We start from the raw sequence: 12,465 nt of genomic DNA on the forward strand, positions 1-12,465 counted from the left end.
TTACCATTATTTTGGCATATTTTTATACATATATACATACATACATACATGTGCAAGATGCAAGCTAATTTGTTAAAACTAAAACAGTTTTAAGTGCTGACGTTACTTGACTCTGTTCTCCTTGAATATTTATTTATTTTTATTTATAATTTACTGTATGATTTTTATAAATTTTTTAATAAAAATATAATTTTTTTTACAAAAATATTTTAATATAACATGTTGACTTTCATTTGTAGATATATAAATAAATTATGTATATCACTAAAAATTTAGGAGTGTGTTTTTTCTTTTTTTTTACAAATACTCTATATTTTTTCAAAAAAAATTTAATATATAACACATACCTCATTTAACACAATCATTATATAAACAAAAATTTGAAATCAAATACAAATTGGTATATATATATATTTTTTAAAAAACTCTGATATATATCAAACACACCATAAGAATTCGTATTCCGCATCCGATATTGTATTAGAGTCTAAGTTAGGTTTTGAGGAGTTCCATTTGCGGCATATGGAGTTTCGCATACCTCCAATTGCACCTGAAGGGTGGCTTTTAGGTGAGACGGTCATTCTGTATCCGACAATTTAAAACGCAAATATATATTATTTAATCCGTACTATTTTTAATAAAGTATATTATTTTTTCTTATAAAATATTATATCAAAATAATATTCAATATGTTAAATCCTTCTATGTGGCATGCACTCAATGTATGTGTTTTTTTTTTTTTTTTACGGGATTTAAAAAATTTTGATTTAAATTTGATATTAAAATAACTTATAAATGAGATATTTTGTGAATATATATATATATATTCTTAAAACGTACAGAGTTCAAATACTAAACATACGAAGTTTCAAATTAAAAAATATATATAATTATGTATTGTTTTTGGATACTTGTCTTTATAGTATAATATATTAATTATATATATATATATATTATTTTTTAATAATATTTATTGAAAATTATATCATTAGATATGATTTGGTGAGCACACCTTCAATAATACATTGTTTGCATAATATATTATTAATTCTTATTTATTTGTAATTTGAAATTAATTTGAAATAAAATATTATATATTTTTATTTATATAATATTTTGACATAATAATTTATATGAAAAAATAGTATATTTTTATTAAAATTATATGGATAAATAATGTTGATTTTAATTTAAAATAATATCCAAATATACATAAATTTATATTCTCATTCAATCTTTAGTGATGTTGATTATAGATCATGTTGATACATGCACATTATATATTAGTCTCTGTTCATTTTTATGTTTTTAATTTTGTTTTTACATTATTTATTAAAACAATTTCTTTAAAAAAATATTATATCAAACACTTACTATATTTTTACCGAAATAAATATTTCATCTCTTCAAAATATTTATATTTTATTATTTTCGTCTGTCGAAACACAAGTTTTACATATTTCTTTTTTTTTTTTTTTTTCATTTGACCACACTATATATTATACTCTTTTTGATCTTCAACGAAACTTATATATATTTTTTCATTTGTAATAATTAATTTTATTCATTTACAATTTTATTCCTCCCTTTGTCCCGTAAGAAAGTTGTTTTTAAATATTATTTATTCAATCAATACGTAATATAAATTAAGAAAAAAATGACAAAAATATGTTTATTAGTCTTTTATAATACAAATACAATAATATTTGTGGAGTAAATTATTTAAATATAAAGATATTTTTTAATGTCAAGTATAACGACGCAAAAATCAAATGACAACTTTACATCGGGACGGAAGGAGTATTATTATTTTTTTATTATGTGGGAATCCGTAGCCGCTACCCGAAAATACATTAGGTAAACTCCCGGCCGAACCTAGTACCACAATTTTATTGTTTTTATTTTAACAAATAAGTTGTTTAAGACATTGGGTAGACCCCTATTAAATTTGATTATTACTTATTTTGATTAGAATTGTTATTACTACTATTGTTTATATTTGTGATTATTTACTACTCTCTCCGTCCCATAAATATAGTCTTAATTGGATTGGACACGAGATTTAAGAAATATTGATATTATATTGGTAGCGGATAAAAAGTATGGATAAAAGATTTTTTTGCCTTTGTGAGTGTATTAATATAAAAAGTAATGACAATTATGTAATGAAAATGAAAAAATAAGGGTAGTTTTACGGTGATATGGTTATTTATGGAAATAAGACTATTATTTTGAGACGGACAAAAATGATAAATAAGACTATTGTACTGAGACGAAGGGAGTATTATTGCTACATTGGTGTTGTTGACTATTATATCAATTTATTACTTTCTAACTACCAAACATTAGAGATTGATTCTCAAGAAGCCATTTTTTTTTTAAAAAAAAGACATTCTAATTATTGATGGCTAGGTTTAATTTAATTGAGTAGTTTTCATTACTTGATTTGTTGGTTCCATTGCAACAATTATCTAAACAATTTTTTTGTCCCTTATAAATTTACATATGGGAATTGATATAAAAATAATATGATGAAATAAAGTAAAATAGTGATTTAAAAAAAGTGAATTTATATCAAATAAACTTTTTCTTATATATATATATGACTGAAAACTTTTATTCAGATGTCTTAGAAGTCATTTTCATTTGAAAATTTTTATTTTATATATATAAATATATAAATTTTCGTTGTCAAATTATCATTATTATGTTTCTTTTTTCTTATCTCTCCACTTCATTTCTTAATCTGCCATTGCTGATTGAAGACGACAGAAAACCAATTTGCAAAATTTTAGAATTTATAAAGGTAGATATAAAATACAAAAACACACCCCCTAGTGTTCTTTGTTCTTTATACAGATATAAGTGACATCCAACAACAACAAAAACACATTTAAATTTAAACAAGAAAATAAAATAAAATCAACAGATCAATGATATTAATTTTTCCCAATTTGAGATATAGTATTAATCTGAATAACATGGTAAGACCACACATTTAATTCCTTTATTACATGGTTATAAAATATTTATGGCATCATGGGTTTAATTAGAATTTTTAAATGACACAATTGACTATTCTAAATATATATAACTATATTAAATCACAGAATCATTCTTTGAACTAAACAATATGGGTTAGAGTTGGTGAAGCAAAAGATTATTTTACCATATCATTCTCAACTCATTAATTTAATAAATTATAGACCTTGTTTAAATAGATATTTTCAAATTTTAAAAAATTATCACATTGAAGTACTTTATTTTTTCCCCCCGAAAAAGGATCGTATTAAATACCCAAATTTTTACCTTTTTTCTAAACTTTTACATAACTCTACAATTTCTATCTAAATTGAGTCCTAATTACTGTGACTAGGCAAAAAATAAAATGAATTGCTCAAGACAACTTCATATAAAAGGCAACCTAAATTCTTGCAATCTTAATCAACATTAATAAAAGCAAGCTGATATATATTACTGACTAAAAGACAATTAATTCTCAGCACAATATCAGTCAGTTGATAAACACTGCAATTCCCTCACACCCATATAAATATATAACCTAAAAATCGAACTAAAAACACTAACAACAATAGCTAAAATTAATTAAACTTCACAATTATTGCATGTATCATATATATATATATATATATTCCATAGCTCTTGTTCATGGAGAATTTGGGAATCTTGCAGCATAGGAGTTTAGGCTGAGCTCCAATGAAGCCCTAGAGCCGGCAGCCATCGAATCGTCGCCGACAGCGCAGTGGTGGTTCCATGCATTGAAGTAATCGTTTTCGAGCTTCACATTATCGCCGTGGAGAGGAAAGAGGGGAAGGGTTTCGATCTCGGCTTCTTCCTCGTCCTCTGGTTCGATTTCTAGGGTTTGGTTGCTGCCATTAATGGTGTAACTTGATCTCTTCTCAAGAATTGAATATTGTGAAGAAGAATATGGATCAACCCCTATCCAATTGGCATAATTTTGCCCCATTGATCCTCCACCATTGCCATTGGGAGATATGGAACACTCCTGCATAAAAAAATTGCATGCAAAATGTTCTATCAAGATTCTTGAAATTAAAATTAAAATTAAAATCTTTTGCTCAAAAAGTGGATCAATTTTGGGTAATCTTGGGGAGGTTATCTTAATTAGTTTCCAAAAAAAAAATGGTCAATTTGTGATATCAATGGCTTCTTTAGGGTAAAAATAAAGATGTGTAGATGTCACTTTATACAAGCCCACATCAAAACCCCTTTTTGATAAATAATAACTACTGCCTAGTCTAGTTAATCTTGGAATGATGATTTATTAACTGCTGAATTTTAATTTTTATTTATTTTGGAATTCCAATTAGCTTCAAAAGATTCAATTTTTTCTTGTCCCTTCAATGATTGTTTTTTTAAGGTTAATCTCTGAAAGAATGTTCGAATAAGAGGTGTGTATTCATGGAGTTTTATCAAATTCGAACACTTCCAAGTAATAATTGATGTGTAGTTTTGTTAGATACATATATATATATATATATTCTGAACTCACCCGAAAGCTTTTCTCCATAGCCATGGAAGCTCCATACCCAATGTTGGCAACATGACTCAGAACACCTGGAGAAGAACCAGACGCCGATGGAAAGCCACCGGCTGCAAGAACCAAAGAAACAGATTTAAAAATTCCTTACATTGCTCGATCTTCTTACAGTTAATTGAGAAGAACAAGAAAGGGGGGAAGAAAAAGAAAGAAATTAGAAATTAAATTAAATAGAATCACCGGCGGCGTTGATGGAGGAGAGCTTGTTGTAGATTGGGGCGGCGGGAGAGAGGTGGTGGTGGTGGTGGTGGTAGGGCGGCGGGGGGGAGGGGCGGTGGGTGTGGATGGGGATATGGTGGTGGTGGTGGTGGTGGTGATCGGCGGTGAATCTCTTCTTCTGTCGCTCACGAGCCTTGTGATTCTGGAACCAGTAAAAGACGTTTTTGCCCTCGATCTTGCCATACTGTCGGAGCTTAGCGGAGATTCGCTGAATCTGCTCGGCGGTGGGGGAGCGGACGCCATTGTTGTAGTAGAGCTCCTTCAAGATTCGAATCTGCTCGCTCGTCGGAGTCCAACGAGTGCTGCTTTGTCTGCACATCACTCCGCCGCCGCCGCCGCCGTTCTTAGAACCTTCTTGAATCTCATTGCCTTGCTGCTGCTGCTGCTGAGAATCCATGGAATTTATAAATTAAGGGATTGGAATTAAGGAGATGAAAATTGGGGAAAGAATTATGTATGTATGTAGGAATTACAAGTGTGTATTTGGGATGGGGTTAGGTGTAGAGATATACTACAGTATATATAATGGGGTGGGGGTGGGGGTGGGGGTGGGTAGAGAGAGAGAGAGAGCATAGGCAGCAGGCACATGGAGAGAGAGAGAGGGATTTTATATCAGAGAGAGAAGGACTGAAGTGGACAGCAGAGACCCTAACAAGAAGGAAGGGACAAAAGAGGGAATAGAAAGTTGCAATTCAGACATACACAACACACACTCACTCACATACACTATACATATATACATATATATATTGCTTGGATCAAAAGCCATCCTTGTTTCTATCCATCACATACATTTTCAGATTATATTTATCTATATGTTTATTTTGTACATAAAATTATAAAAATATTAGTATTATATTAAAATATAATAAAAAAAATAAAAAATTGAATTAATTTTATTATTATTATATAATATAAAATATATTTAAATTAAAATAATATTTATAATATTAAATAGATAGCATAATTACTTTTTTAAAAAAATATATATACTTTATTATAAAATCGATCGAAATAAAAAATAAAAAATTTATTAAAAAAAGGGAGTATATAATTAAAATATTTATTATTATTATTATTATTATTATTATTATTATTTGGGGGTTCTCATCATCTGCATTATTGATCAATCTCCCTACCTACAATCACATGCTGACATGATATGTTCAGACTGTAATAACTTGTGTAAATGTACATATACATATACATATAAATATGTGTGAATGAATGCTACAAATTTATTTTTTTTTTTAAAAAAAAAAACCCATAATTTCCCCTGGATGATGAGAGAGAGAGAGATAGAGAGAGAGAGAGAGGAGGGTTCTTCTTTTAATGGTGATTTAAGATAGTCCTTTTGTTATCCATGAAGAAAACTAAAACTAAAGCTGCGAGTCTTTTAGAGAGATATTATTCTTTGTACTTTCACAAGGTTGGTACTATACATACATACATACATATATATATATATTTCATATTTTTCTACAAATTAATTAATTTATTAATTAGATAACCATTAAAAGAATTGTGACAACATAAATACAGCAAAAGAAGAAACTGCAACAAACAAATTAATTAGCATGCGACTGATCTGATCTGATCAGATACGTACATATATATATAATATTATATATATATTGATAGAAAGACCCCCCCCCCCCCCAGGTACCATTTTTATTGGAAATATTAGGCATGTATCTAGCTAGGTACCACCCTAGAAATTCATGACACACTCGTCATTCATCTTGCTTTTAAGTTTTTACAATTTAAAAAAAAAAAAAGTTTTTACAATATAAATAATATGACTCAAACATAAATGCTAGTTGCTAATATTAGTTTAGAAATTATTTTGGTTTAAATTTTTAACTTAGATCAATTCTATTCAAGTCGATAGTTTTTATTATTATTATTATTATTAAAATATATTATATATATATATATTTTTTATAGAATATATCAAACCAAAACCAAACAAACCCTTGGCTAGCAGGGTAAATTAAACTATTGTTAACAATTATTTAATCCGTCTCACATAAAATATTCATTTTTTTTAAATTTTCGCTCGTCCTATATAATTATCTTTTTTTGAAAATATAATTATACACGTTAATCACATTTTAAATTTTATACTTGATAATTTTTTAAATTTTAATTAAACCATTTAGTTATCTTCATCTATAATTATTTTTACGATACACTAATTATTTTTACTAATATATTTTTTTAATTATTTATTAATTATGCATTACCTAAATTATTGTATTTACAGTAATATAAATATATTACATGAGATGGTGGGAGTAGCATTTATGCTTGAGTCCAGACTTTGTTCTCTTTATTATTTCTTCCTACACATTTTTTTTAAAAAAAATCAATATATTATTATGCATATTTATTATTTTTATATTTTTTACACAATTTTTTATATCTCACGTAAAAAAGATCATTTTTCAACAATCTCACAAAATAAACACACCCTCAATATCAACATATATTGTGATTTTAATATATATATATATTTTCAATGAAAAAAAATGTGCATCATTTTAGATTGTATTGGAATTTGTCTTAAGAATAATAATAATAATAATATAACATGCATATATATGTACAATTTTGAAACTTTTGTCACTATATATCTACATTATTCTTTTTCTTAAAAGTATTACATCATACATATTTTTTTAATCACAAAATATTATACTAAATATTAATTTTTTATTAATACATATATGTTTGAACCCTTCATAAATTCAAAGCCTATTGCGATTGTAATATATTTATTGCTATTTTTTTAATGAAAAAATATCTTATATACATGTAAGGATATGTTTGTAATTTATATAAAAATTGAAAGTATTTTAATATTAGTATATGATTATTCTTACTATATTAGAAAATAATTTTTTTTAGTGAGATAGAAAAAAATAATAAAAATAATATTTTTCTGTTGGAATGTATATAGGGAGCAAAATATACTGTAACTCAACTCTAAAAATCAGAGTCATATGTTTTTCTCAAGTTAAAATTTTGGTTCACTTTCTTATGGGCATTCATATGTTGTTCTTTACTTAAGTGATCCAAATATTTGAAAAAAAAAAAAAAAAAAAAAAAACAATCTTATTTTTTTTAAAAAAATAAAAAATAAAAAGACAGCCATATAAATTAATAAAAGATTTCACTAAAACCTAATTTACATTCTTATATTCAAGAACCTATTTTATATAATAGCATTAGTCAAAGAATTAATTGGACAATGCTATTTGTTAATTACAGAATCAATTAATACAAAATTAAATAATAAGTAGTAAATTTACTTGTCACTTTCATCTCAGTTTCATTTTTAATTTTCCTTCAAAGTTTGCTGCAACAGTCAACACAGTCTTTTTAGAGATATTTCTTCGTTGAAGTGATTAATTCTTATTATAGGTTGGTTCAGATTTAAACATACAAAGATAATGAATGGCTTTTGTTTCCTGCTGTTGTCTAAAAGTGGACATAGATACATTTTTCCAGAAATTTAATTTATTATTCACTGTAAATTAATTTCTGGGAATATATATATATATAATAATAAAAATGAAAAACATAAAAATAATGGGGTTGGGGTGAAGATGCAGGAAAATTGATGACATATTGTTGCTATGATTTTCTGCAAATCAAAGCACGCCAGTCCTTGAATTAGACAAAGAAAAATAAAAAAAAATATATAAAAAAAAAATAAATGCATTTTCATTTACTATATATAGACCATATAATATTTTTGTGATGTTTTATTTTGCTCAAGTCTACGAGTATGTTTTTTTGGGTTTGATTTAGATTTTGTATTTAAATAATATTTTGCGAAATATTTGATAAAATCTGAATAAAGAGACACATGTGTAACTATGTATGTCCAAGAAATTATCAATTTATTTGTACGGAGATAAATAAATATTATATTTTAATGATAGTTGATAATAGTTTTGTATGAAAAGATTATTTTACTCAAATAACATAAAATTATTATGAAAATATTGATGTAAATAAATATAAATGTAAAATTATTTGTATTATGTAGTGAGACTCAGTACTAAAAAAAATAAATATTTTTGTATATGAACAACAAAAAATGATAAAATATATATTTATTAAATGGACAAATGAAATACAAAATATTTTCAGTAAAAAAAACTAATAATTCAATATAAAATATTATTTTTATATTATTGATACAATTTTTCATACTTTACGGTAAAAAATACCTAAAACTAAACCACCACAAACACAAACTTAATTGCTTTCATTCAACCAAAGCAAAGCAAACTCAATAATATAAAACCAATATTACTTTTTGAGTCTAAGTTAATTTGTCCCATTTAACTTAGACATGAAATTTTAGGTATTATATAATTAGTAAATAATTAATAAATATATTAGTGAAAAATAATTATGATTTAATAAAAATAATTATAGATTATGATGACCATATAGTTTAATTAAAATAAAAAAATTTATAAATTATGAATTTTAAAATGTCATTAAAGTGTATAATTATATTTTCAAAAATAAAATGACAAATTATATTGAATAAACGGAAATAAAAAGAATAAAAAAATTAAGTGGAACGGATAAAGTATATAACTAAGGGTTTGCTTTTACTCTGCAATGCTTACTTAGGGTGTGTTCGTCTCAAAGATTTTCCTTGATTTTTGTTATTAATCAAATTTTATTTTTTTCAAAAATATCAAATTAACTACATATTTTCTATTTTCTATATTATATTAAAATTTAATTTTATATTTAAAACATCACATCAATACCTATTTACATCATATTATATAACATTTCGATTCAAATTTTTTACTATTCAAATTTCAAATCAAAATTCAGACAAACATACCCTAAATGGATTGTTAGCGGCAATATGCATAATATAAAATACTTGTTTGTTGGAAAGCATCTCGTCTAAAATTCTCTCAAATATGGGAAAAAAAGGTCAACTCCTCCGAGTACATACGAGTGTTATAAACTATAGAATGAAATAACATACAATAATAGTTAATATCCGGTAAACATGTAGTAATAACAATTTATAGTTGAAGTAATAAGAACGAATGCATGCAAAACAATAAATGATTTGTTGACTCAATTCGATTATAATAATCTTCCTTTAAGGATTTCAACTTAGAAATTTATCTATTATCACCTATTACAATTTACAGATATTCAAACCTCCCAAACAACTCCTAACACACATAGTCTCTCTTATTGCTTACTTTATACTATCTTGCATATGTTATATGTATCTGGTTGTCAATAAAAAAGTGATAATACTATCCCGTAAGGGATAGCCTGGAGGTGTGATGGTGGACTCGTGACCGAGAGGTCATGGGTTCAAACTCCGACGGTTCTAGGTCACTTGCCACACATGGTTCGTCTAGTGTAACTTACTTTGTCGAGCCTAATTTGCATAGTATTTCGGATAGCAGCGACAGGTTTCCACGTCATAAAATAATTAACACACCCACAAATAAGAATTTTAACACTTTGCTATTCTTTTTGACCAAATAAAATAATAATTTAGTCATTTTAGCTTCCACATAATTTTCACATTAGTTTTGAGTCCACCATTTTAATATTTAATAAATTTACATTTATTAATCTTCTTATAAATTTAGATTTGCATAATCCAATTTAAAATGCCATAATTTAAAATATTTAATCAAGTATAAAGAAGAAGAAAAAATATTTTTTATTATTAGTGGTTGGTGCTTAGACGCACAACCATTATATTTAATTTTATTTTTTTTTAAAAATAACTTTTAGCTTAAAATATTTTATTTTTTGATAAAATAAAATATTTTTGCAATTGCGTATCTACTTTGTGAATTTTTGTGAAAATAATGTTTCGAGGCACACTTTTTATTAATTCCTCCCTAATAAAAATAGAGGCACACTTTGTAGCGTGTTTATTTTATTATATATTTTAAATTAGAAAGTGTGTGAAGTTAAACGGCAATGAATATTTTATTCTTTTTAACTCAAAATATTATTTTTATCAATTTTATTTATTTTATTTAAAATTACTCATTTTTCATTACATTAAAGATAATTGTACACTACTATTAAAATATTTTTGACTTATATATATATTATAAATATGATATTACTTATATAATTAATTTATATATAAAATATAAATATAAAAAATGTCAAAACTATGTTATCTCGTAATGTACTACAAAATTCAAATATCGTTCTTTGAATTTTTTGGTGTATTAATTTTTAAATATTAATTATTATATAGAAAAATAGTACAAATTAAAAAGTAATAAAAATATTTCTACCAGTGTTAATACTATTACACATTTTTTAATGTTAAATATAATAATGCAAAACATAAAAGAGACCTTAGAGCCCGCCTAACAAGTGAGTATAATTTTTTGATGAACTAATAATAATAATAATAATAATAATAATAACATATGTAAAAACAGTATGAGTGGATTCCTCTTGAGTCAGTAGTATCCCATGATTTCCGGAGAAACAGATTAAACAGGATAGCAGATGATGGTTTTGTATAATGACATGAATATCTAAGATTGAATTTAATTAGAGTAATAGTTAATTTGATTCCAAACACCTCAACGAATTTGTAATCCAACCCTAAATCCTACAGAGATTGCAACAAGACAGACATAAAACTAATGATCAATGATACAAACAAACCGTGGGAACGACGAAAAGCAATTGGCTATGGCGATTGCATCTTCTTCACAAAAATTGATATTTATGACACTGATTGTGAACTAATGGAGGAACAGAAACAGAAACAGCAGATGAAATAGATAGATACAGATAGATATAGATAGATAGATATAGATAGATGTATGTATGTATGTATGTAGCTAAGCCATCAAATACATAAATGTGTGCAGATCAGTGCAGTGGAGTGCAGTGATTAGTTTCTTGAAGAAATAAAATAAAAAAAACAATAATTTTAAGTATTTTGTGTAATGTGAATTAATTGTACAGTGGAATTAAGTTAGTAAATCACTCAGACTCCTTCCTTGAATTCATCTTGTTCCAGTCCAATGCAATATTATTTATTTTTCTACAAAAGAAAACCACATACAGAAAAGAAAAGCCTGACTGCTGCTGTGCTCCAGAAACCCTATCTCTCTCTGTCCTCTCTCTCTCTCTCTCTCTCTCTCTCTATATATATATATATATATCACTCACTCATTCCTTTGGGGTTCAACTTTTGAGATTGCCCTATATTTCTTTGATTTTGACACTACCATCATCATCAGATCACATTCCCTTTCATGCATTTTCTTACACAAACACTATATGTATATATATATGTATGTATGTAGTCATTCCTGCCTAAGTCTAATTATCTATCTATCTATCCATCAAAGCAGCAGTAGTCCCATTTTGATTTGGCAGTAAAAAGGGCTTAAAAACCTGTCTTGATCATACCCAAATCTTGGACTGCTTACCTCACAAGATATAATGGACCTACAAAATATATATATATATATGTATGTATGTATATATATGTATACATTCTCCTATTTATTCATTCCTTCTTTCTATCTATCTATGTTTCTTTCTTTAGTGCAATCATCTTCTTCCTTTTGCATATCTCTACAGATTTGATGCCTCTATATATCATTTTC

At 26.2% G+C, this 12,465-nt stretch overlaps 1 protein-coding gene across 1 annotated transcript; it reads right to left on the reverse strand.

Moving 5' to 3' along the window:
- Positions 1-3,638: 3,638 nt before the first annotated feature.
- Positions 3,639-5,206, reverse strand: LOC127248870 (protein WUSCHEL). The gene is made up of 3 exons (XM_051271418.1): positions 4,763-5,206; positions 4,535-4,635; positions 3,639-4,027 (listed from the first exon to the last, which is right to left on the reverse strand). Exons 1-3 carry the CDS (start codon positions 5,196-5,198, stop codon positions 3,668-3,670), a joined length of 897 nt encoding a protein of 298 aa, XP_051127375.1. The 5' UTR covers positions 5,199-5,206; the 3' UTR covers positions 3,639-3,667.
- Positions 5,207-12,465: the final 7,259 nt, after the last annotated feature.

Source organism: Andrographis paniculata, unplaced genomic scaffold (assembly GCF_009805555.1).
Source record: "Andrographis paniculata isolate CXL003 unplaced genomic scaffold, ASM980555v1 Contig34END, whole genome shotgun sequence".
Classification (NCBI taxonomy): Eukaryota; Viridiplantae; Streptophyta; class Magnoliopsida; order Lamiales; family Acanthaceae; genus Andrographis; species Andrographis paniculata.

Coding starts and splice junctions, on each gene's coding strand:
- LOC127248870 (XM_051271418.1), bottom strand. CDS start 5,198: ATGGATTCTCAGCAGCAGCAGCAGCAAGGCAATGAGATTCAAGAAGGT. Junction 4,636..4,762: donor CTCCTCCATCAACGCCGCCG/GTGATTCTATTT, acceptor TGGTTCTTGCAG/CCGGTGGCTTTCCATCGGCG. Junction 4,028..4,534: donor CTATGGAGAAAAGCTTTCGG/GTGAGTTCAGAA, acceptor TTTTTTATGCAG/GAGTGTTCCATATCTCCCAA.